This window comes from Corvus moneduloides, chromosome 9 (genome assembly GCF_009650955.1).
Source record: "Corvus moneduloides isolate bCorMon1 chromosome 9, bCorMon1.pri, whole genome shotgun sequence".
In the NCBI taxonomy this organism is placed as follows: domain Eukaryota; kingdom Metazoa; phylum Chordata; class Aves; order Passeriformes; family Corvidae; genus Corvus; species Corvus moneduloides.
Genome location: NC_045484.1, coordinates 25436591 through 25464098, shown reverse-complemented (window position 1 = coordinate 25464098; position 27508 = coordinate 25436591). Strand labels below are relative to the sequence as shown.

The following is a 27508-nucleotide window of genomic DNA, read 5'->3' as shown; positions in this document are numbered from 1 at the left end:
TTGTCCATCCATAATAGATTCTAATTTGACTTTTTGCTGCAATTTTTATCATGTTGCCTTGACTTATATACAGTAATCAAGAGACATTACACAATATGTGGAGGTTGGGGAGGGATTTTCAATAATCCTCCTAATTTAAATGTGAAAACATAGAGTTATTCCCCCTTCCCTCCTGCCTGTCCCTATTGCAGAAAAGTCTTTGGCTGTAGTGGTGCTGTGACAGCCCGAGCAGAGCTTGGGAGGCTGGAGTCAGTCACTCTTTCAGTGAAAAATTCTCATGTTTCAGAAATTTTCCCAACATCTTCAGAACCCCAGGTGGTTTTTTTTTCCTTCTCATAGAATTCCCTTTTTTTCCAAAACTGTAATGCCTTTGAACCCAAGCCAGTCTTCTCCCCATCAGTGTGCTGGCTATTCTGGCATGAAGAGAGTTTATCAAACTTAGTATTAGTTGACATGGAGAGAATAGAAAGCTGCTACTAAACTGGTACTAGCTGGTAGCTAAACTGCTTATGCCAGATATGAATTTTGGAACTTTAGTCCCAATTTGAGTAAATATTTATTGAGTTACAGCCAGCAAAAGCAGGTTTGGGAGAAATGATCTGCTGGTTCAGAGCTCAATCTTAAGGTCCAGATGGGCCAGAGCAGGGACATGAGCTCCCGAATTTGTGTTTCCCTTATGATGTAATCACAGGCTCCTACAACTATATGTTTAGTTTAAAAATTGCCTGTGTTGGGGGTTGATCTGTGCTGTCTGTTATCCAAACCAGCCCATAAACAATGGCTGGTCAGTCAATATCCCATTACTGGTATAGGTAGATATGCTTTGTTTCTAATTACACATTCATTGAACACTGTTGCTTCTCTTCCCCAGACCCCCAACAAATGGTGAACTTTCAAAGTTCATAATTGCTTTCATAAAAGCTGCTCCTTTCCTTTGTGAGCCTTAATGTAAGATAAGAATCACAACTAAAGAATGGCAAGGCTGTGCCTAAAGGGATCTGTGTCAAGGATAGATTTTGGTTGTTAATGGCACTGTGTGGGGTCTGTACAGTTTTCCTGCCCTTGTTTACTCTATTTTTCAAAATAAATAAATTTTAAAGAGAAGGGTTTATTAGTTCCTGCTGCTTACTATGTACTTTAAAACATAATCCGTTGTGTGTGGCATTACAATAATCTCTATAGGCATTAAGTAATTGATGTCACAAGCACAGGATTATAACCACAGCTCTGCAATTTACATAGTAATACAAGAAACTGTGAAAAACCTGCATGGCAGTGTTTCACCAAAACAAACCCCTTAGAGTGCTGAGTTAAATTGTGGAATGAGTAGATCCTGAACCCTTGCTGTGTAAGTACATTTAAAACATGCACAAACCACGTTTGTTTTAGTGCAGCTAAAACCAGGTTTGATCTCAATGTGGATGTGGGGCCAGGCCATGGAGAAATGGGCCTCTACTCTTCCTTAATTTCTTGCAGGCCCAGAGCTTTTGGGAAAGAGCAGAACAAAGGTATTGGCTATATCATCCCTTCTTTTCCCTCAGACAAGGGGTTTTCTGTTGTCATAGCTTTTATTGGCAAAGTTAAGGACCAGTTAATTCCAAAGCAGTTCCATCCTCCTCCCTTTCTTCCCAGAGATGAGATAGCCTTAACAACTTTTTGTCAAGATTGTTAATATTTATAGTGAACAGAGAGGCGCCTTTTTTTGGATTCCTAGTGGTTCACTGTGAGTCTGGGTACTACTTTATGAGTGCCGTGTATGTAAATAAGGCAACCTATAGATGAAGCACCAGTAGATGTCACTCAAGAATACATGGATGAGACCATGAATTTGTGGGGCCCATAAAGATGAGAGTGCCCATTGTCAGTGGCCTCACTGGGCAGTCACTGAAGGACCTCAGCCTCCCCTGGCTTGGGCAATGATCTACAGCTTTTGGTAGGAACCTCCTCACCAAGGAGCTGCAACCTTCTACTTCTGCCATAGATACTTCAGGGTGTTTGTACATGTGCTAAAAAAATGGCTTTTCCACCTTTCCTTAACCTTTGTTGTATTAATGTTCATTCTAAATAGCTTTGGAGCACAACAGGGCTGCAAGAACATTATGTGTGAATCTTCTGTTCCTGAGACAAGTAGTTCAAAGGGGAAGAAGGAGAGATCTCAGCTACCTGTTTGGCAGTGCTTTGGGAAAATAGGAAGGTACCATGCATCGTTGGTTTGGGGAAAGAAATAGGCAAGTGTCAGATATTAAGTAGGAGAATATGTGCACTGGAAGAATGAGTAAAGTAGCTTAAAGGTTTGGCACTGTCTTTCATTATTCGGACTTGGTTTTGATTCTAAACCAGAATCGAGTTACCACGTATTGCAGCAATCAAATATCTGCAGAGGTCACTGTCAAAATGGTTTAAAATGCTCATTATAGTTCTTAGCATGAGCGATAACATATCCCAAACCACTTTATAAATGTTCTTCCACACCTATATTATCAATAATTGATTCCACAGAGTAGGCTACAGCAGATGCAATTTGCTAAAATCCCAGTCAAGTGTCAACAAGCTGACTGGTTCATTTTATCATGATACCAGGAAACTTTAGCAGCTAATCATAAAGGAAGTACAAAATGTGAGATCTTGTTTCATTATGTGAACAAAAGCCTGTGATTTCAGGATGGAAAGAAAAGATTATTGCTCAGCATAATGTGGAGGGAAAAAAGGCAACTTTAAATCATCAAATTATCCTTTTTTACAGGATTTAAATTAGTAGCTTTTTGGGATCATTATTTAAATCAAGAGTTTCTCTTTGGATGTAACTCTTGCTCTCTGAAGGGAGGTAGCTACAAGTAGTGAAACTTGCATTTGAGGAACTAGGGAGATGTGAAATTCTTACTTTTTTTGCAACACCTTCCTTCATCTAAGCCTTCCTTAGAAAATTCATCCAGATGTCGATCAGCCCTGAATATTTCTTAAACTGTCCAACAGGAGGTGGCAACAAGGAAGGATGGGATACAGCCTTTAACCTCCCCCTCCTGCACATTGTCCCTCCAATGCAAACCCTGGTGATGCCTGTGGGCAGCCACATTGTGCCACCCAACTGTGCCCAGTTGCACACTTGGGATCTCTCTGATTCTTTTCTGAACCCTGGTTCTTTCATGCCATAATGTGAAAGGACAGATTTCTTAAGCATTGACAATGCAGAGCGTGGCAATACTAAAGGCCACAGAAATGTGAAATGCACCCTTCAGTACATCCTCAGCTTTATTTTGTGATAAGATGCAATGGTTTCAATTACTCGAGTGTCAACACAGTTTACAGAAAAGAAACAGAAAGTTTTGAAGTCAAAAAGAAAAGCCACTATTAGTGACAACTTGTGGCAAAATTTCCAGGAAAAAAAATACCATCGTGCTCTTCATTTCAATCTTAACCCCTCTGCACAGTAAATTGAAGGTGGTGAGGGACAGACATGTTCAAAATACACTCAGATGAGGGAGAAGAAATCAATAGCAGAGACCAAAATACATTTTGGAAGACAAAGTCCTTGTGAGGTCCCAGAGAGTCAATTCCAGCTTCCTGTGTGGGGGCTGTGGCAGGAGCTGTTAGTGAGTGGCAGCCTGGTTTTGGGTTCACAGCTGCAGCGAAAACTGCCCACAGAGTGAAGGCAGTGAAAGGGCACAAATCCAACAGGAGCTTTCTAGAGCTGAAGCTGGTCTCAGCTCTGGGCTTAGGAATTTCATATGGAGACTCAGAGCAAGGCAGGAATAGGTGGCCTTGGGTTTTAGAAAAACCTCTGCTGGTTCCTGGGATGTGGAAGGCCAGGATGCTGAAGAAGCTTCCGGCACCATGTGTGGAATAGATCCCTGAATGGCTGCTGCCAGCTCCATCCCCACTTACCTGCCCTGCTGGATGTGGGGGGCTTGGAGATGATGTGCTGGGACAGTACACAGGGATAAGGATATTTTTTGGATCATGGCTGGAGGAGGAGTAGGAAGATGACTTTATAATTGCTTTTTTATCACTCTTTCTGACTATATTGACTTTATATTTGACACAGCTTTGGCTGGCAAGTAAGGCCCAGATACATTCAGAATTAGATATGACGAGGCTCATTCTTACATGAGAAGAAAATCATCGGTTGCTACAGAAACAGCTCCATATCAGTCTCGTGGGGCATCTTTGCATCTGGCTTTATTTCCTTCTCTTTTGCTAATCTGTAGATAAAAGTCAAAGCAAGTGCTGCACATCCCACATCTATATAAAAGGTTGGAGGAACTCTGCAGAGAGCAAAGTGTGAAAGAACATCTCCTAGATAAGCTAAACTTAAATGAATGGGTTAATTTACACTCCCCCTGCAATTTTTTTCCTAGTTTTGCAACTCTTGCTAAGTTAATTGAGGTGAAAATTAAATTACGCCAGTCAGCAAATATTTTAAAGACCTCCAAAACAAAGGGAGAGAAAGGAGGTACTTAGAAAAGGAGCTACCAAGAAGCAGGAAAAAATCTGAGGGGTGAGTTAGAATCTGTGTCGAGAAAATTGCATCTTGCAATGGAATAATAATCCAGACTCACTTTCAGGCAAGTTGTTTAACTGGATAAATTAAAGAATTAGTTAAAAGTAAGTGTATATTATGGGTGAACAGGGACCATTCTGCACACTGCAAACCAGCTCACCAGCAACGTTCCTCAACCGGTTTTCTAAAATGTCATGAATTCTTGATGCTTGCTAGATTAATATTTATTGAGTGAATCAATGCTTAATTTATTAAAAAATTGCCTTCCTTGTATTTTAATATGATTTATTACTCATCAGTGCTTATTGCATTAATTAAAGATTGTGTTAATTTTGTGGAAGTGAACACGATCTGCTGCAGGTTTGCTCCGAGCCCTGGTGCACTGTAGGGACGGTGCCTCTGGGCAGTGCCAGAGATGGAAACTGCTCCAGGTGGGAAGCAGAATGAATCACCAGTGGCCTCTTCCTGCCCTTGGGATCTCAAACAGCCAGCAGAGTGGAAAAGAGGATGCTGCCCCTTAAGGGCAGGACAGGATTACAGCAACAGCGATACTGTGATGACGCAGGGAATATTTCTGTTTGTCTCTTATAAATTATGGCTGATGCTGTGGGGATCATTTTAGCGTTTCTCATGGAATGCCTTTTTGTCAACGTAGGTGAAATCCAGCCGTAGAGACATGGGAAGCTGTCACCACTTTCCCGACCAGGGACAACAGTCATTGCATTTCAGTGCTCAGATTGTAAGACATTCTTGGGACAGTAGGTTGCCTGAAGATTGGGATGGTCCCAAGCATCTAAGCAGGGGCAGGTGTTTGAGAAGTGGAAAATTCCTAAAGGCAGAACAAAAAAAGCCAGACATCTTGTGAGCTGAGTCTTTCAAGAAATCTGTCAAAACAGGGAGAGGGTGATCATGCTAGAGGGGGGCCACAGCTGCAATTTGCATCTTTCAGCACTGAAGAAAGAAGAAAATATATAAAGCCCCACAGCCACGATTCTTCTGATGAAATTATTTTATTAATGGGTGTGACATTTGTAATGTCTCTCTCTTTAAATTCAAATACTGCTGTTTTTATAGCTACTCGTAAGTGAGTCTGTCTGGTTTTTTTTTTTTTAATCCATCTAGTTACTAGGCTGCTTGCATCCAGCTGAGCCCTGGAAACGGCAGAGAGCTAGCCCTGAGATCTGAGAGCAGGCTGGAATTTCCACAAAGTGATCGCGTCCATAATTAGGGCATTTTTGCATGTTTAAATGCACAATTCTGGAAAGCACTTTACTGTTTGCTTCTCTCCAGGGCTGGGGTGAGTGTACACAAACTTCCCTTGACGAGCTAAATCAGAGAAACCTCTTCAAGGTCCAATGAAGGTCAGAGCTGAGAATATTTTCCTCCCTCTCTCACCAGGCAGGCAGGAACGACCGAGCTCCAGCCTGGAGCACTTGGGTGGAGCCAGTGCCAAGAACCTGGTGACATTTCAAATCCCTTGCAGTAGTTAGGTGTTAGATGCAAAAGATCAGTGCTGCTCCACTTGAAGTCAGAGAAATAACTTCAGCTTAAAGTTCAACATATACACAAAGATTTCCTGGATCTGGAGTTAATTTGTTTTTTTCAAGGTCAGCTTGAAGGCAATATTCAAACTGGAAAAAAGTTACGAACTGAAGATACTTGTAATAATTTCATTTTATTTCCCATTTGTTTAACCAGTCCTATATGCTTATGTTTTCCTGACGTATCAAGCTAAGCTATTTTGGTTTTTATTTAATGTTTATTTTTACCCCATTTAATAGACAACTGGGGGCCAGTTGGGCTGCATGCCTTTCTCTCTGTTCTGTATCTTTACATTTTCCAACTTTCTTTGATGCAGGATATTTATATTCCACCTTTTTTCCTAGTAGAGAGGCTTTCATGGAGTATAGGCTTCAGATATATATTTTCTGCTCTAGCTGTTCATTAGATATACAGCATTTGGAGTTCCAGTTGTGCTGAGAAATGTAAGCAAAGCTTTTGGCCCAGTGGGGGCTAAGCTCTGGCATTTCACTGCTTTGTACATATGAATCAGGATTAAGGTGCAGGATCTATATAAAAATTTAGCTCATTAGGAGATGTTTCGTCTCACAGCTCCCACGGGGAAGGCGGGTCCTGTGCTCACACAGGATTTCTTACTCTGCTTTGCTGCTCCCTGGGAAAGGAGGAGTTCAGCAGGTGATACAAAGCAGCAGCAGGATATTCTGCTCCCTTTTACCCTGGCACACCTGGAAAAAGGTTTGGCACACACTGATCTCAGTATTTTAAACTAAAGCAAATGTGCTCGAGCACACTGCTAAGGTCATGCTCAGAATGACTTAGCAGAGTTAAGAGAACAAGGAGTACCTCTGGAAGAAGAAAGATAGGAATTTTCTCTCAAATATATTTTGTGTTGTATAAGAGGTAAGGTACTGAAGGCCAGGAAGGTTTCAGAAAATGTGTTTTTTCCAGCCTGACACCCCACTTGGCTTCCCAGCAGGCCAAATTCACTGTTGTGCCCAGCATAGCTCAAGTGTGTTCAGTGGATGACCAGCTGTGTCCATGCACTTCAGCCAGTGAAGCTTTACCACAGAGGAATGATGGGCTTGGAAAGGAGTTTCATCAGTCATGATTTCCAAGGAAGAGCGCTCAGGGTAGGGAATACCAGGTCAATGTTTCCTCCTCAAGGACTTTCAGCTGTCACATAGGGAATACAGTGAGTGCAGTGATGAGAATTAGATTAGAAGAAGATCAATAGGGCTGACAATAAATGAAAGTAACACAGACATTATTGAGCAAATTAGGAGAGAGAAATTAAACTGGACAGTATAATCTTCAATACCTGCTAGACACACTGATGTTGGGCAAAGTTAGGGAGAAGACAGTAAGTTGGAAAGTGCCGTGATGAAGGGGCAGTAACAGTCTGTCCATGAGGTGGGGAAAGCCCTGCTTGTGATGGAAAGCTCTCAGCCCACAGAAAAGCAGAAAAAGATGATAATGGTCCAGGAGTACATGGATTTAAGTGGCAGGCTGTGGAGGGGCAATGGTGGAAAGATCACCTAAGACCGGGAACGTGGAGTAGGCAACAGCGCTGGCTATGTGTTACGGGGAAAGGGAACCTCAGATGTACCCCACCATCACAAAGGCTTTGGTGGGCTAGCTTTTTTCTGGCCAAAAATTTTCCTAACTTTCTCATAGTACCGGTTTGTTTGCCCTGTGAAGGTTTGCAGCCTTTCCAGAAACCAGTCCTCTGTGTAAACTTGATTATTTGCCATATTAACTCCCTGTATTTTGTTGTCTGTACACATATCCAGTGATGATCAAGTCTGGCAAGCTTTTGGGGCGAGGGATATCCAGTGGCAATGAGATCCATGGTCTGACTGAGCTCAGCATGAAAAGAAGCTTTCCTTTTATCAGTCTTGAGTTTGTCTAGATCCTCTTACATGTCTTTGAAAGGTTCACCCCAAGGTGATATAATTGTGTTTGATCACATACAGGCATTGAGTCAGTGATTGATATGAATAAAGAACTTAGAGTTGCTTGTCCTGGTTCCATGTCTTCTTCCCTGTGGAATCAGAAATCACTTTTATAAATATATCAGTCCATCTGTGCTTCCAGCTATCCATTTCAAGAATATGATCCAAAAAAGAAATAGTAACACTTTATAAGCCCAAATAAAAACACATTAAAAGGATTGAGGAAGGGGTTTTTCTTCCTCATAAAGTACATGTGGATCCCTTCCAAAAGAGTTACTGTGAGCCATGTAACTTGTAATTAATTCTGCTATAAATGTCAGAGCACTTACTTTGCAGGTCTAATCTGACCCACTAAAATTAGTCCCCTTTTAACAATTCCTTTTATAATTTGTTTTTCAGCAGAAACGGCGGCTTGACCTCCTGACAATAACCAGCCCTGGTAAGTGAGCTCTGCCGCGCCGCTCTCTTCTCTTCTCTTAAAGAGATGGTTGTCTAAATGTGTTTTTTCCCTGGTCTCTGACATGCAAAATGAAAACCACTGTTCCCCAGAAAATCTTTCACCTAATAACAAGTGACAGCTATATTGTGCTTGGCAAAGCCCCGGGCACTTATCCGTTCACAGAGCTGCCTCTTCAGACCTTTACTCTATGAATTGGAGTGCTGATATTTCTTTAAGCCTCCTGGGGTTACAGTTAGTGGTATATCTGCAGGGCAGATGCCCTCAAATTCACAAAGTGTGTTCAAGTATCACAGAAATGCAAGCTTGACTTTCCTTGGTGGCAAACGGGAGCAGTTTGGGGAGTCTGGAGATGGTGACACTATGTGTGAGGTGGGAGACATGAGATCCAGGCTCAGGGCAGCGAACCCCAAAGTGGGTCAGAAAATATTTAGGTAGAATTAAAATGCCTTAAACTATCTGCTTCATGATGACTTTTGTCATTTGCCTGTTGAGGAAATAAACCAAAATTTGTTCTTCTTGGGAAAGTGTGGGGCTCTTTGGCAAGAGTGAGTTTCGAAGGTCTCAGCACTGTGGTTGAAATGCAGGTTGGTTCAGTTGTGCTCCTCTGTGAGCTCAGCCCTTAAGGCTGGCTGGCTTTAATTTATTTCTATTCGCCTGGCTCACTTTCTTTCCATTAGCTGCTAGAGAAGTTTGCTGCCCATCAGCTTCAGATGAAGCCCTGCTCAAACAGTGCCATATTTTGGGTAACTTTGTTCATTTTTCAGATGTGTGTATGAATTAAGCTTTGAGGTGGGCTTTAACTGGGACTAATGAATTCTGGCCTTAACTGGTAATAATGTGTTAGCAGAGTGAACAGGTGTTATGGGAAGTGAACAAAATGTGACACACATTTGCTTGGATAACAATTTTGCATCAATAATTGTTCTGACACTCTAAATGTAGATATAATCTGTGACATGGTTTCTCCTTCGCTAACCTTGTTAAAGTAATAAGAATTAAAATAAGGAGGAGGAACACTTTGTTGGGACAGATGTTTGAGGCTATTGGCAATTGCATCCCATTTTTGCATGTTCACTTTTCATGCAGTTTGCAATTATGTTAATGTATGCTCAGGGCACTTGCTGATAAAAGCAACAATACAGTGTGATACAGCCATTGTCACTATTCTAACTGTAACTTCAAGGACAAACATGGCACATTTTTCATTTTCCACATCTTCAGCATTCCCTGTTTCTACAGGAAAAAGAAAAAAAAAGATCTCTGAAGGTCTTAATCATAGCACACGCTCAGATCTTGGATAAGGGCACCAAAGTCCACAGACACTTTTTCAATAAGAGAAAAAGAGGATTGGGGACCAGAATGATTTAAAACGAGTCTTTTCTGTAAAATAAACTTATGATACTTTCCTCACAATTTCAGATACAGTATTCACTGTGAAAGGGTTGATTGGGTTGAGTTTGTGCATAGATGTGATCACAGTACGTAGCTGTAGCTTCAGATCTCTGTTTAATAAAGCAATCTACTAAATGAACACAGCAATTAGTTGGAAGCATCTTCAATAACTGTGTATGTAGGCACACTGCACTAAAAGGGGGAAAAGCTTTCTACAATGCTTACCTTTTCTGAAATGCAAGTTTTACCCTTTGATATTTAACCAGAAATCTACAGTAACTGGACACATAGGAAAAAAAAAATAATGCTTGTTCATGATTACATAATAAAGTGCCTATAGTTTTGCTTTCAGTAGAGGCATTTTCAAAAGAAGCTTGGTGCTGGATCAGGTCAAACTTACCAAAGACCCTAAAGCTGAGGTTTTTCAAAGGGGTTGAAAAAGTTAGGCACTCAATTCCTGGTAGGATTGGAAAATGTCAGCCTGTGATTAAAGGGTCTAGTTTCAGCCCTACAAATACAAAAATAAAATAAAATAAATCATAGCCTTGGGGCTTTTATCTGTCTTTGGAGAGTGCTACTTTAAAATATTTAGTTCTTTGAGTCCTAGCTCTAAGATCTGACATTGACAGTCTGCTTTTACAAAAGTCTTGATATCAGTTATGATAGCTGAGATCAGCCATAATCACTGTCAACCCTTAATTTATTGATTCAAATGAGGGGCTGAGCTGTTTAGTTGCACCTGCCAATCCTCTGGGACTTGTTTCTGTTCTCCACCTTGCCGCAGGCAGGCAGCCTTTGCTTCTGGCAGAGGTCACACAGCTTTAGTTAAGAGTTGTGGAAGTCCTCTGCGTCCCACAAGGGGCGTCGGCCACCAAAACACTATTGCTTAATTGTAAGAATAGACAAAGGGCTTCAAAAGTAAAGGTGACCTCTGTGATTTGCACCTCTGTCAAGATGAATATCCTCTCTCTTTCTTGTGTGTGTGTGAAGCTCTTGAACTAGTTTTTCTACCTTTAGTCAAGAATTGATGGTGATCCCTTGCAGGTAGCGCAACAGCTGTTCTCCATGTGCCCCTAAAACAATTTCCAAAAACTGATCAGCCAATTAATGAGATTAATTGCAAGGTAAAATAATGCCATTAATGTAAATTAAGTGTTGCTGAGACTCAGGTGCCAAAACACTTGAAGAGAGTTTGTGGGATCACAGAAAATTAATGTTATCACATTAATAACTGTTATCACACTGCTTCCCATGGCCATGGCTGTTGCATGATTCCTCAGGAATCACCGAAGGGTCAGAATTTGTGCCTGTTTCTTGCTCCTTGAACCACCCCCCGCCTGTGCTGTGCTGAACCCACACCGAGGGTGACCCAGCGCTGCCTCTTGCCCTGCTCCACATGACTTCCAACCCCCAAGCAAAGTGTTCTTGGCTTCCTGAAACCTGGCTGAACAGGTTCTGGGCTTAGAAGCACATCTGCATGTTAAACTGAGCAGGTATAGACCATTAATCTATACCCTGGACTGAGACAAGTCTGGGCAAAAATGAGAAAAATAAAAGAAACAGGAAGAAATACAGATGGTTGGAGCTGCAGCTCCAACTACACGGTTTGTGAGCAACATGCAGTGCTCACCTCTTCCAGCACCCTAATAAAGCAGCTATGGAAAGCTCCACACGCTTCCAACTGGAGGAAGTCTCTGCTTTGCTGTGGATCTCTATAAGCAGCTGGACACAAATGATGCATAAGCTGGGAGCAAGCCAGGCTCCCTCGCGCTCAGATATATTCCTTTGAAGTAACAGACACCCCTGTAAAATGTGGAGGGGAGTTCACCGCTCTGCCTTGCTGCTGAGTAGCTGGAGGAATGTTAAGTTAAATTTATCAATGCTCTCGCCACACTCCTTTCTTCTTGCCCCTTGACATGTGAGGTACAATTAGAGTGCAGCTGTACAGTTCAGGGTGCCCGAGACAGAGCTGATGTGCGCAGTGGGGTGGGGGAAGGATGTTAAAAATTCATTAGGAGCTGGCAGAGACATGCTGGCAGGGAGTGGGACATAATGAGATTTAAGTTTTGGTAATTTAAATTTTCTTTAAACCCAGATTTACCTCTGAATTGGATCCAAAACATTTCCTTAATGCTATTCTAGTTGTCTTTGAGGTTTAGGACCAAAGCTTGACGTAGTTTAATTTGGCCTTGTTGCACAAAGGAGATGAGGATCTGCCCTTCATTTCTGTGTGATCGTGTTCTAGTAGCACTTTGAGCATGCACATGCAGTCACATCACATTTTGTGGTAACCACTCAATAGCTGCAAATAAGATACCCCTGTTTCCATAGCTTTTCCATGGAGACACAGCTTTTTGCATCTCCTGTCTTTATGATAATAATACAGCTTTCCAATTTCTCTTCTCAGTAAGGTAAGTTCCTCTCCCACTGAAGTATTTTTTAATTATTGATACCATAAATGGAAGTGTGTTGGAAACTATTGGCTTTGAAAATAGCTAACATGTGATATTATCCAAGAACCATCAAGAAAATTCTTTTGAAATTCTCTTTGATTCAGCCATCCTCAGGGCTTTATCCTTCTCTACGAGTCTCTCTACTGCCAATTTAAAATAACATTCTCTTGAAATCAGTGCAGTGTCAGGAGAAATTCATCAGCACCATAGGTGCATGTTTCCCAGATGTATATAAACCTACTACATTTGGCAGCAGTAAATTGATTGCATTTAACAAACCTGGGGTAGTTGAATATTCTGTAGTGTCCAGCTTGGCTACAGTATGGAATATAAAGTAATTTTTTAAAGTTTCTTTCAGCTCTGTTTTAGGTGAAAAAAAGTAAGTGCTGACTCCATAATTCCTGCTTTTTGATGTACTCAGATTTTCCTAATGTGCAAACCACATCAGAGGTTTACATGCAGGGACAGAGTAAAATAATCCTAATCTCCATTGAGATTTGATCAGAAATGTTAATGACTTATGCGTGCTTCCTCCTAATATTCAAGCTCTTACACTTTTAAACAGGAAAAAAAAGCTTGATTTTAAAAGTATTTATCAGTCTGATCTATGTGGTGAAATATTCTCCCCCCTTTAATATCATCAGTGCTGCATGCTCTAAAAATGTCTCCATTTCATTAATTTGTGATATACTGCTACCCTGAATTCTTTTAAGGTGGCTTTAGCTTCTGCCATACATATTTTACTGGTTTAAATTATAGATATAGGACTGTTGCCTAGTTAATTTCCTCTGGTTAGGAAAATATATTTCTGCTCTCCTGGCATTGCATAAAGTGATATGTGGGATTTGCTATATTTTTTAGCTGATTAAGTTTTGCATTTCTACATATTACTGCTTATGAGACCTCAAGTAAAAGTACGTAAAGGAAGGAGAAGTTTTATAGTATATTTCAAAGTTTCATTTAACTATAAATTCCACCACTAAGCCCTGCTACAAGACTTTTCCATTACCTTCCTGGATAGTCTGGCTATCAACTTCTTTCTAATTGAAGCATGAAAATAATATGAACTCAAAGTCATGAAGCTATGAGACAGGTATTAGTAAAAATGATACCAAGTAATAAAATGTGACAGAAAGTTGTTTGCTGCTAAAACTCAGGGACATTTTTTTTGCAAGTCCTTATTAATTAATAGCACATTGATTTTGGTCTGTGTCAGAGGATGGCATTGAAGATTTTAAACAACCTAACATAACCACTGCTCATGTTTGTTAGTGAGGCTTCACATGCTGTTTTACTTGCAAAGGTGGTGGAGAAAAGAAATTACTTAGAATTCCAGTAATAATTGAGTCTTTTCATGCTCAGTGTATTATTTCCCATATCGCTGAGACACTGGGTATTAATCACCCATTTTCCCACAATAATATGAGATAACTAGGGGAGTCAGAACCTTGTTGCTCAGCAAGGCAATAGACCCCAAATGGTTTGGATGAACACAGAGTACAGAATTTCCCTACCATAAAAATAAAATGTAAATGCTAAAATCTCAGCTCAAAGTGAAATCCCCATGCTATCTGTCTTAGCTGAACCATAAAGCTACAGGAATAAGTTTGTTCCAGACTTGATGAAACTTTAGCAAGATGATTGTACTAACAGAGAGCAGAGAGAAGACGCGGACTCCTTCTCCTTTTTTTGTGCCATTAGGTTGGCTTCAGCTGTCCTGAGGCTAATTAGGAAATTTTACTATATCCAATTTCTCATCTTTACAGTATCTGAAGAGCTGTAAGAATTTCCATTTGCTGTGATAAGGAGAAATAATATTGTTGCTTGTAATTACTCATTCATGCAGATCAGTACCTTCCTAATTCTCAGTTATATTTCTCCATTTGCCAGAATAATAATTGCAGAGAAGCCTGCTACTCACTGAATGGTGCTGCTGTTCCCACTGTCTTTTCCCTTCCCTCACACCATGTCCCAAGAGAATAAGTTCTCCCTGATCCTTCTGCCTGTCCCCTGACCTATCCCCCACCTGTGTCCGCAAACATCACCCACATCCATCTCAAATATCCCAGTTTTGAGTTCTACTGAAATGACACTTTTTTTGATTCAATAATGAAACCAGAACTTTATCCCCATTTGGTTGTAGAACGTTTACTCTTAGTAAGTCTGTTTCATCCCCACCTTTGCATTTAAAAAAGTGACCTTTTTTTGGATACATGTAGAAGAAGTGATATTTGCAAAGTCAAAATAAGACTGCAGAGAAGATATTCTAAAGGCTAATCCATTACTTTTGAAGAAAAATATCAAGCTTTTCCACAATCCCTTATTATTATTCTGGGTCACCATGGTGTTTCCATGCACCTTGGCATGTCCCTTTAATTGGATCCTTACATGGGAAGGTCCAGCACAGTTGCATTGAAAGCTGACATTTCTAACTAACTGACCTTTTCAGGCCCAGTGACACTCCTATAATGATTATCCTCTAGCATTGTTTGGACACAATACCACATACTTCACAGCACATAAAGAATATGTTCTTTGAGAACTATTCAAAATGCCCAATCTCAAGTTAGCAAAATGAGAAAATTGGGTGCAAACATTCATCAGAGTGTTATTGTGCAGGTATCGATTTGAATGCCCTTTCATTTCTCTGGGAAAAAGTGTTGTATTATAGAGCTCTAAATTAACTTCTCTTCTGTTTTTTTCCCCCAGTAAGTATAAAAAGGTCAAATTCATTCATAAGGCTGAATAGATTTGCAGGATATAAGCAATAAGATAGCAATCAACCTTCAAATAACCTTTAAAGAGACAGTATCTTTTCTTATGAACAGTAATTGATCTGCTCATTAAGTCACCGGGTACTCTTTGGGGCTCACCTGGGCAGAAATGTGTAAGACCTGTGACGAAAGGATGTCAGCTACAGCCAAACAAGAACAAATCCCCATGTGGAAATCTAAACATTTTACAGGTTTTGAGGGGTGTAAAGTTGATGAGAGGATTGATATTGCAATGTGAATTCCTTGACTTTACTGTTATAAGGGTGAGTGGAAAAGACGTAGAAAAGATCTCGAAGTGTGAATTCGGTATTTGTGAGGATGACAACTGTAGCATGTTCATACCTGTCTGACACCTGGATACATCTTCAGCTTCCCTTTTCGATTTAGTGGCTAATGTGGGAGGGTGACCACTGCCTCTGGTCAGTCCATGGAAAGGGGGTGCAGATATAGGGGACCCTCTGCTATGCATGGCATATAGCTGGGTCTTGTTCTGCTAAATTCGGTCAGATTGTCAAATAATGGCTTTCTGTGCATCATGAGGGCTTTGGGGATGGGTGTGTGGGTTAATCATCTCTGCCTACACAGACATAAAACCCGTGTCCAAGTTGTTGCAGCACTGACTCCCTGGGTGCTGCCTCCTGTCACCTCCCCTCCTGGGCTGTGGCTCTGCAGCTCCTCCTGTGTAAGCAGGAGCTGCTGAAGGGCTGCTGGAAACTTCTTCAAGGCAACAGTATCTAGCCAGACCGTCACTCAAAGTGCCAGGATTGCCAATTTAAGACAGCAATCAGAAGATTAGTGTTCTGACCATGTCCATATTTCATTTCTGCATGTAAATCCAAGTTATGTTTTTAGTATTATTTTTATGAATTGCACATAGGCTGAGGACTATCTGTGCATAATTGATTACAGTGAGTTGTCTTGGTTCTTATCTTTGATCAGAATTTTCAGAAGCAGCAAGTATCCCAGGTGACAAGGCTTCTTATGCTGTAAATGTTTGCACACAATGCTTTCTGTTTTACTTCACAATGTGCAGAATGAGCATCTCGCTCATTTAGAGGGACTGAAAATGAGCAAGTCTGTGCACAGGTGTATTGTTCTCCTCTTTTTGTGTAAGCTCAGGGAAAACTTAAAACAGTAACTTTTTTTTCTCATAAACCCCTTATTTCTTCAGTATCAGATGTTTTCAGAAAAGATGGAAAGCATTCTTCCTTTTTAATGAAATTTTAATTTTCAAGGTCACCTGTCACTCTTCACTTAGGCACATTTCTTCTTGCTGAGTGACCTGAACAAGACTAAGTGGAAATCAGTGTATTAAATATCTAGAAAGCAGCAGAGGATTATATTGACACTACAAAATAGAACACAGTGCAGAAATGCATGAGCCAGCAGAGCCCTGAACAGCAGAGCTGCACTGCAGACTCACCAGTGTGGGGCCAGATGCCTCCAAGCCCCGTTACTTGGGTGCTGTGCCACAGACAGATAACCCCAAGTCCTTTTTTTCGCTGGCTTTAGAGTGCTGTCATTCCAGCACAGCTGAATTGCACCTGGGCCCGAATCTTAGCTTGTGACTTCTTTTTAATCCAGCCAGGCACATGCAGCAACTGTGCTTCACTCCTATTTTAGCAGCATCCACGTACCCCAGACCACAGGAGTGTCATCCTGCTGGATGCAGTGACACCAAGCTGCTCCTGAATAGTTGGCAACTTAAGTAGACAAAGCTCAGGGCAGTGGATGGGAAACATGGAAAGAGAATGTCAAAAATAAAATATAGTTTTCATAGAACTGTGTCTCTGCTCCCCCTTTCCTCCAATCTCTGATGTAACAGAAAATGGCAAAAACAGTGGTGATTATACAGCAACAATAAGTGGGGCTGAGGAAGAGGGGAGCTGGAACTGCACAAAGGACTTTTCCTAAGCTCATTTGTTTCTAAGGATTGCCAGTAGGCTCATTTCTTTGTATGCAGAACATTTCTGTTAAAGCAGGCAGCCAAGGTCACAGGGAAACCCACAAGAAAGGATAACCCAGAGCCCTTATTATTATTTTGAGCTTGTAACAAAGGAATTTTTTGTAGAGATTTGAATGGGAAAGGTGTGCTGGTTCTATGAATTCAGAATGAATTTAGGTTGAATGGGGAAGGTGTGCTGGTTCTGTGAATTCAGACTGTAAGTGCAGCATGAGCCATGATGGAAAAGTGACTTTTTCATCACACAGCTCAGTGCAGTATTGGAGGGAATCATTTGAGCTGCTGCTAAATGAGATAACGTGAGGACTGTTAGGCAGTGGTATCACTGCAGTGTCCTTAAGGAGCGGGTTAAAGGAAGGTGAAATACTGTTTTAACACCACGGTCTGCTCCTGACATTGCAGGAGGTGTGGTGTCTGCACAAGACCCTGCACTGGACTGCAAAGATGCTGTGGGTGCCAGGACAGAGAGTGCTGCCAGAGGAGCCATGCAGAGGAGGGGAAGGGGCACAAGGCTGAGAGGGTAAGGGGGGAGGCAACATAAACTGGAGAGTTGCATTTCTGGGCCATAGGAATCAAAATGAAAGTAAGTGTTTTCAAAATACCTAGGAGACAGCAGGAGATTGTGTTATTCTTGATGCTTTATTATATTACCTGCCCTGTTGCACAAGGAAGGAAGGAAGGAAGGAAGGATTATCCATGGAGACCCTGATTTTCCTGCTCATCCTCTGGGGAGCCTCGCAGTGATCAAATGCAAAATTCTGCTGTGCTGCTGCCCATCCCCTGTGCTGAACCCACCTTCCTTCCAGGAGCTGTGAGGGTGTAGGGCCTGTGGCTGGATGCAAAAGGAACCTTCACTTAGACCTGCTGCACGTTTTCTTTGGGATCTGATCCAGAGCACTTAAATTGCAGCTGACTTGGCCCAAACCCCTAATTCTTGTCAAAGGTTGGGCAAACCTGACAGCGAGAGCGACTTCACACTGATCCTGGACTGAACCCCCTCGTTCCAGCAGACGGACTCGAGTTTTATTATCTGAGCACTCAAATATCTTTCTATGTACTGGAAAACTTTCCTAAATGGTCTCATTTGGGCTCTGGGCTGCACCACCAGCAGCAGCACAGCCAAGCAAGGCGTTCCCACCTCCGGGGGACACCTCTGCCACGGCGCTGATTTTCACACCGGCTGCGTGGCCACTTGTGGCATCCCAACAAATGCCTCTGGAAGCAGGAGCCGTGGTGTTTGCACCCAGCACGAGCACAGCTGCCATGTAGCAGTGCTGCTGCTGATAAATACAAACCGTGCAGGTGTCAGGCTGTGCTGGGAGCGAGCTCTCCCCGCAGCCCGGGCGGCTCTGCCGCGGCGCTCAGGAATTAACTGCAGGGGTATTACTCTCTCAAGGCTTTGTGTTATAGTTCTGTTTTCTTCACCTTTAACCCCACAATGGATTATGACCATACTTTCTGTTATAACTAAATGCTCTTCTGTCCTTTGACAAAACAGATTTGTGTCTTTTCATAGCTTTCTGTAGAGGGCTAATAATACATGGGAAAGCTTTACTGCCCACAGGAGACTTTGCCTGGCTGTAATAATAAGAAATGCTGTTGAAAAGTCATGATCAATGTTAATTCAGTTATTTTTCATTTTCTCTTTTTTTATAATGAAATCTTCTACTTTATGCATTTTATCCAGTGCTACCCTATGAATTGCTTGTTGGAGAGAGGGGTCATTGGTTATAAAAATGAGTTCTTGCTGTTTGTCCTCATACGAAAATAACAGCAATATTTTGAAATGATTAATTCAAGGGAGGGAAAAAAAAAGTGGAATCTGGGATGTACAAAAGATGTAAATATTGTTTTCCAGGTTTTATGGTTCCCAGATGCCTCCTCTAATTGCATAGCTAACCCTGAGTTTATTAAGTTATTTTCCAGAGTCAAACTCATTTGTAAACATGTCAGAATAAAAACTAAATTTAAAAAACAAAACCTTTGGATTAGAATTCTGGAGTGATAAACAAACTAATTTGGAGTGTATTTGCATGTAATTTACATGTGCCAAAATAGGATTGCATGTGGTTAGTAAATACAGGTCTTGAATCTATTTAACATTACAGAATAGCACAGAAGAAATTAATTGTAGCTCAAAAAAAAAAAAAGGTTAAAATAATAAAAAGATGGCTTAAAATGGCCCATGTTTGAATGTGATTCAATGTATAGAAACTGGTGAGGAGAGATAAGCACGTAGGGAAAGCTGTAAATTCTAGCAGCAACATCTGTAGTAGTTAGAATACTGTGTTTTATAGCAGTTCCTTACCTCCCCCCATGGACATTACTATGGCATGCAGCATATTTATTATTCACTTTCTGCAAGAGATGTTTGCCTAGCACAGCCTTAAAAATAAAGTCTGTTTCCTTTCTTTTAATATTCACTTACTCAAAGATGATGTGAGCTTCCATTTGAAGCCTCTTGGCCAGTTTGACCTGTAGGCTTTGGCTCAAGATAACAATTTATAATTATATGGGTTATTACAGTGGATCCATCAGCAGCTGAATCCTTTGCTGGGTGCAGTCTCCCTCGGGAACTTGAATCCTTCATGTTTTTTCCACATGAAATGCATCACAGAATCATCGAATGGCTTGCACTGGGAGGGACAGTAAAAATCATCGTGTGCAGGGAGGCCACCCCTTCCCTAGATCAGGTCCCTCAGGGCCCCATATATGTCAAGAGCCATGTGGAGCACATGGTACCATCCCATCTCTGCCTGTTGTTCCCAAAATATGCAGGCTAGAGGGAAATATCATCTGTGGAGACCTGAGTCAGAGGGAGTGACAGCAGCCATGAGACTTAACAGGTCTTGCTTTGGCTCCTTGGCCTCTGCTCCTGCTGTCAGTGCTGAGACATATTTGTATTCTGGGCTTTGGGATTAAAGCAGCCATGTTTGGAGGGAAGAGGAAATACTCTCTGGATAGGAAGGGATTGAGTAAATGCAAATGTAAGCACTGAGTTTAATAGTACTGAATTGCATTGCTGGAGTTCTGGGGGGAAGAATGCTTTATTTATTATAAAAAAGATCTGTAATGCATGTTTTCAGGCTTGTCTTCAAATGCCGCGGAATATTCCTTTCTATATTCACAGAAGAGCAGCCTGGAGCTTAAAAGTGGCAGCAAAGTGGCCCTGCAATCTTTGCTATAAGAGGGTCTGTAGCACTGGTCAGTGTCCAATCTCACTTTTCTTCAGACTTTGCTGAGAGTAAGCAGAAATGTACGCATATCTCCTCTGAATCCTGGGATTTTTTCCTCCACTGGCTTAATTTAATATATTTTATTTAATTTTTAGAAAAAGGAGAGGAAAAAGGAGAGTAAGGAAAAGCAGACTTTATGGTATAGGAGGCAGAGCTTTGTGGTGTCTTTGATATTCAGCATTTTGTCTGAGTGCCATGGAAGAATATTATCGAGGAGGACCAGATGTCAGGAAACTTTCCATACATTTTTCAGGTCATAATACCTCTATTTCAATGTGCAGATAAATGTTTCTAAATATTTTCTTGTACTTCTTATCATTTCGTCTCTAGAAGAAATTAATCGTAGCTTGAAGAAAAGGAGTTTATTTCCCACTTGGCTATGAGCCATTTTGTATATCTGCTTTAAATGTTAATTATTAATTAGGATACAATCTATTTAAATCTATTTAGCTGTCCATTTCTTCCAAAGAAGGCAGCTGGACGAAACAAGAAACATGCATCATTATAGAGATGATAAATTAGCCTCTTATCCCAGGAGAAGACAGTTCCTCAACACCAAGGTTGAGATATACCAGGGAGTGGAGGAACCTCCCGGCCTTGTCCACTTGGTGCTGGGTACAGAGGGTGAGGATACCAAGATGGCTTTTACAATTAAATTATTGGTAGTAAAGGAGCATCCTTCCTGTAACTTTCATTCTAACAGAGTTATTGTTGCTGGGGAATGGACTTAGTAGGAGGTTGAGTGTTTTTAAGTTGTATTGGAAAGCGAGAAGCTGAAAAAGCAATAGCAGGTGATTAAAAAACAAGTTCCAACAAGTAACAAAAAGCTTTTGCACGTATCCCAAGTGAGGCAGATCCCTTACATGAGCATCAGTGAAGCTGCAGCACGTGTATGTCTTGCAAAATCTGAATGAATTTGCTGTTTTGGGAGAGTGAAGTTGGGATATGTATCTTTATAGAAATGAACGGCTTCTTGACAGAAAATATGTCATGGTTACCTTTATCAACTGAGTCCTGAAGATGAAATGTGAGGCTGGCAATTAGCACCAATGACCAGCTGTGAAAACAGGAGTTTCTCTCATTGCTTTTAATTACATTTTTGTTCAAATATTTACATGTTTTATCTCTTATTTATTGCAAACTTTATATCAACAGCAAAGGAGACACTTTGGATTAAATTTTGTATATTTGTGTATTTAGGTCTTTCTTTATTTGCCAAGTTAAATGCAAAACAGAGCCCTTGTTTATATGAACAGTATCTATATGGACTTATCTATATGAACAGTTGAAAAGCTGGGCACTAGATTGCAGAGCTCATCAGTGTAGCTTCGAACCTCACCCAGCAAACAGCTGAATGACTTTGGAAATCTGCAGCGTGTTCCTGAAACTTTAAACGATACCATTGTGTCACCTGAGGCAGCTCTGTGGGTCACAGATCAATGGCTGGGAAAGCCAGAACATTTTCTCCCATGTTTTATCTGTATCCACTGTTCATGGATGATCAGTTCCAGAAAGAAACACCCTGTCCATGCTGGTGTTACCTTCAAAAATTGCCCCACTGGAGCACAGACACACAGCCCAGCTCAGATGCACGTGCAGGTGCCGTAGAATTACAAATATGTTTGTGGATGTGACAATAATATGGCTTTTTTTTTCTTTAATTTTGTTTTGTTGTAACTGAAACTGTCGTGTGCTCTTGTGACACAGAGAAGACAGATGCAATAGAGCTTTTGCTCTGTCCAGGACTTGGGCAGGCAGCTCAGGCAGATGGTCCATTTGGATCCAAAGCCAGAATACTGGCATATTCCTGATTTCCTTAAAATGTGGCTGGCAAGAGCAACGTTCAGCTGTGATGGACTTACCTTGGACAAAGAAATCCAGAGAGGCACTCACTGCTCACAGCATTGCATTTCATTACAGAGAAACTAAAAGCTCCTTAAGATAAAATGGATGCTGTGCCCCAAACTTCTGTGCAGTTGTCTTGACCTGAGGAGTTTTTACCCCCCAGGAGTGCCACCCCAGAGCCTCTGCAAACATCGGCTCAGAGCACAAAAGCAGTCAAAAAGGCAGAGTGTTTGATATCAGCAAAACTAAAGAACGAATTAGGTGTACAATGCACTGCTCACAAAATAGGTGGCAGAGCCAGCAGAGGTACTTGGAAAGACAATGAGGATGATCAGTAAAATGACTTCATCTGAAAAGAAATCAAGTAGAACTATGATTATTTTTTTCCTGTAGGATCTGCCACTAGTGAGAATGGAGCTTGAACTGAGTTTCTAAAGTTTATGGGGTTTTTTTCTTAGTTAAAGATGCTGCATCCACTCTTGCATAACTGTATTTTGAACCACGTGATGGTGGATAAATACAGCAATAAATGCAAGTTACTACTCGCCCAAGGATCATGGCAACTTTATTTTCATTAAGGGAGAAGAGAAGGCTGTTCTATGGTATGCTTGAGAAGGACTAAATTCCCACAGCTATAGAAGTTTCTTAGCAAATATTTGAACAGAAAGTATTTTTTGATACTTTTACTGTGTGGGTTTTTTTGTGGTTTTTTTTTTTGGTAAGAAAATGTATTAATTTTATATCTCCAAAGCCACATCCCTTGACATGAAAGAAAACAAATTTAGCTAAAAATCCGTTCTGGTTCAGTGATACAATGAAGAAAGCATTTAAAATTATTAACAAATGTTTAGTCTTAATGGGAATAGGGGACATAAATAGCTTTCAAGTAGAAATAGGAGAAGGGGAAAAAAAGAAAATAAAAGACATGAAGGAAAAATCCATGTGGGCAAAAGTAAAAGTTCTAGTTTAGTATATTTTCTGGGATCTCTGTTATTCTAAATAAGCTAAAACTCAGGTTTTAGTTCATAATGATGATGCTCAAAAGGCAGATGTGCCTGGTAAAAGTTTATTTTAGTTTCTGTCTTGGGGTGAAATGCTTTCAAGTCCAGCAATAACAGAGAGGGATTTTGTTAGGGATAAATACTCTTAAATCAGGAGTACAGGAGGAGCTGGGATCACCTCAGACCCAATGCTCTTCTAAATGAATGTGTCTTGGATATGGGGGGATGCCATTTTATTGTGCAAATACTCAGAAAGGCAGCTTGTGTGACTCAGGTTAGCACAGACTGGTATTTTGACAACAACCCCCAGGAAACTAATTAAAAGATTGATAGAGGTTTAGTTAGCAAAAGTTAAATGCTAATGAAAGGCAGTCAGTGTTTCATGAGGAAAAGGATTTTTCAAACAATGCATTTTGGCCTTTGAGTATATCACAAATATGGTTGATGAAGCTGCATAAACTTTTTAAGGTGTTCAATTTAGTGCCTTACAACTTTTTAAAAATATAGAATGCATTAAATAGGTTAAAGATCAGTCAACTGGCACATCTCACACATCACTCATCATGGGGGAACCTCACTTGAATGGGGCTCTCTTTAATGGGTTCCTTTCACGGTAGTGGGCCCAATGTGACCTCTAATGATGATTTGTCGGTGATTAAAACATCACTGTTGAGTGGTAAAGAAGATGTAGAAAGGTTTGTCACAGAGTGCAACCTTGATCTCTTGATTGGCTGGATCCTTCACACGAAACAATGCATTTCAGCATAGAAAAAGCCCCTAGACTTCTGCTTCTTAAAGCCAGGAATGCAGCCAAAGCCTGTTTGATGGAGCAGTATTGACCAAAAGAATTTGGGATTGTGTTTGTCTAGTAATTAAGTTGGATGAAGCCTGTAAAAAAAGATATTCAAATGATTTTATTTTTTTTTCTGGAATACACACAGGGACATAGAATGGATCGGAATGTCAACCTCAAAATATTTTATACCTCAACACATGGTATTCTGGTGTCCACTTACAAAGAAAAGGCACTGAAGTATTGGAATTTGAGAAACCAGTTTAAATTATAAGATTTTAAACTCAGTTTAGGTCATCAAAAGTGAGACAGGGATGATGGTGTGATATGCATTTTGAAGGTAGTCTCTGAGCCTACTGATAGCATATGCGTATTTGTTTTTTAAAACAGACCATTTCCAAATCACATATGTAATTTGCCTTTTGTAGAGCAGCCTTTTGTGCACGTGTGTGTTTGTGCTACACAAATGGGAGAGCTACAATCCAAGGTTTTAATGGAAATTATGTTCCTGGGCACACAAAAATAAGAGGTCAATTTGCAAGCAAGAATATAATTACAGCAAAGAACTGTGAGAAGATATTTTGTGTATCTCTTACAATCAGGACAGGACCAGAATCCCATGGCAACAGGCAAAGGTCTTCTGTATGGCTTGATATGGACTTTAAAGCACAGCATTTACAGTAATCTGAACTGCACTGGGTGGTGCATGAGATGGACTGGTGTTCTCCAAGGCTGCTTGAAATTATATGGACTTATTGTGGAGGGATGAAATCATTGCTTGCCTGGGTTTAGAATCAAGTAGGTAAATAATTTACAGCTTTGTTTTGCTCAGAATCTCTCTACAGTGCTCAGACAGTGTCGAAATGGGCAGAGCATCAGAGATGGATTTCTGGGAAGATCTGCCCTTTAGTCAGAGGATATAAACATATCCAAGTGCTACAAGGGTGTGATCACAGCGAAGAGTTATGCCAGTGGAGAGCACTAGAGTTAGAAAAGCTACCAAGGAGAAGTGGTAACAGTCAGAGTTTAACAGAATATGTGACGTTTTAGAATAAAGTCTGTAGTTTCAACACAAGAGCAGAGCTCACAAGTCAACTCTCAAACACTCTGTATTTTTTCCTGACTTCAACGTGACCAATTACACCACGTAAACCAGTTAAAACATTTCATGCCGTGCTAAGCAAGAAAGACAGAGACAAGAGAACAGGGGAGTAAAGCACAAAAATTCATCTGCTGAAGTTAATAATTCTACATGGACAAATGAGATGATGCTTAGAAACCCCCAAAAATGGCTGGATCAGGCATAGCATTGAGCAGTCTACCAGAAATGACATTTCTGTTGTACTTCCCTCCTCTTCCACTTTGAGTGTCCAGTGTGATGAACCACTCCTGGAAGTCTTTGGGCTACATTGCAATGTCCCAGAAAAGAAAAACCTGTTGGAAGCATGGAGAATAAGGAGTGAACAGAGCAGATCTGCTTCTGAAAAAACCCCATATTATTCTTATTTTAGAGGTGGAACTCTGACGGCGTCTCACAAAAAAGAACAAACTGGAAGTTGGGAGCTCACACTGCTAAAATGGTAACATGGAAGAAAGTCACTTGCATGGGGTTGAAGATTGCTTTTCCACTTTGCTTTCTATTTGGGTGGTTGGAAGTTTGTGTTTGCCCTTAACAAGGCAAAAAAATTTAATGGCTTTATATTGTTTGGAGTGGAGTGAGTGCCTGCAGGCTTGCTTGATGAGCAAAGTGACATCCTGAGGAAACGTACAGCAAATTGCAAAGAAAATCCTTATTAGTAGTGGCAGTTACCTCCTGGAGTAGGATTGCTTTGAAATCCCTGTAAGGATAGTGCTCTCCTCATTCAGCCAACTTGAGAAATAAGAGCATTTCTTAGGAGTTCATATTCAAGTTGTGGTGGAGGTAATAGAATTTAACTTTCAGATTCAAAACAATTAAAGCAATGTACTGAAAATCACTGTGCCTGAGAGATTTACTTTAAAAGTTACACATACAGCCCTTTTCTATTGTAAATGCAATAAAAAAGCTGGGTTTTTTGTGCACATCCTTAGAGCAGTTATGAAGAGCAACTGGAATTCAAAGATTGGGGATGCTCCCAAAGAATGAGAGCATTCATTGCGGGAATCCATGTTTTTTCTCAGCTCGGCAACCCAGAAAATCATTTCGATCCATCCTCTGCCATACTCTGGAATGTGACAGGGAGAATGTTGAGATAATCTGGACTATTTGACAACAGCAATGTGAAGCAGCAGACATGTTATTTTGCAAAGTGTTTTAAAAAAAGAAAAATAAAAAGAAGTCATATGTGAACAGTGTAATAACAGCCTTGACAAGAATCAGAACAACCTGCAGTATTTGTTTTATTTCCCATCACCCACTACTTATGTCACTGCAACAAGAAGTGAAAAGTACCAAAATGTTCATTCCTCTTTGCCCCATGCAACTGAAATATCTGAAAATATTTACTTTGAGCATCAAAGAAACTCTGGAGTGGAGACAATTGAGATAAATACTCAGAGCTAATCCCAACTCCTGTTGCTCCAACTGTGTTTAGATTAACAAATTATGTGGACTGACAGAATTGGATTTTTGGAGCAGAACATTTGGCACTGAAGACACGATTGTACCTGTTCTGTGCATTCCTGAGGTTTTCCCATTGGATCATCTCTAGTCTGCTCCTGTGGCTGGAATGCCTGTTGGTGATTGGAGCACATCTTCTAATTTAATTTCATCCAAGGAGAATCCATTTTGTGTGCTTCAGGATTGCTCTGTGATGTGAACCAAAGCATGAGGTGCACAGATACTCAGATGACAGGCTTCAAAACTTAAAATGCATAGGATGTCATATGGAGGAAATAAATGTTTCATTAACTTACTAGTTGTCAAACATGTTTCTCCCAAATTATTTTTAACTCAGGGCACCACCAAAATGCACTCAAATTGAATTGGCCTGGGTATTGTTTAATTTAGTGAGAGAAAAATTGCTGTTAACAAAGTAAAATAGCAGCTGTTATTATAATGCATCATGTGGAAAGGAAAGGCAAGCCTCTAAGTATTTGCTGGTTTAAGTTTTGAACAGTATTTAGTAGTTGTGATCTTTACTGCTGGAAGGTTGGACTTCTGCATTTGATAAGCAAAATGGTGTTGCCATTAAATGTGAAACCATTCAGAAATGCTAATTAATACTTGTCTTAATGAAACATGTGCTCATGTCCTGAATTCTTTTACCTGGAAGTATATTCTACTGTTTTACCATTTTTAAAGGGCCAATAATAATCAGAATAGACAAATGACATGAGAATAAGAAGCTCACTAGCCTTCTAGGAATTTACACATTGCTACCCTGCAATCTGGCTGCAAGCCTTGAAAGTTGGATGCAATATTTAAGGCTTCAGCCTGCCATGAGATCTGTATGGTAATAGCCTGTTGTGGGTGGATCCTTGAGCATCCAGAAGCAGTCTCCCTTCTTAAAACTGGCAAAACAGGATTCTAAATTTTTTTTTTTTTTTTAGTTTTCTGATTTGAATTAATATCACACTTTTATATGCTGTATTTGCTATAGCCTAGTATGAAAACTATGAAGAATTGTCACACTTTGTGC

At 40.6% G+C, this 27508-nt stretch overlaps 1 protein-coding gene across 5 annotated transcripts in view; it reads left to right on the top strand.

The window, feature by feature from the left end:
- Window positions 1–27508, top strand: part of BEND5 (BEN domain containing 5) — an 885907-nt gene that overhangs the window by 460366 nt on the left and 398033 nt on the right. For 4 of the 5 annotated variants that reach the window (XM_032118194.1, XM_032118193.1, XM_032118191.1 and 1 more), the window contains exon 6: window positions 8371–8410. In XM_032118194.1, the coding sequence (XP_031974085.1) occupies window positions 8371–8410 (40 nt within the window). The remainder of the gene's footprint in view (window positions 1–8370; window positions 8411–27508) is intronic. The other variant, XM_032118192.1, reaches the window with a different exon arrangement.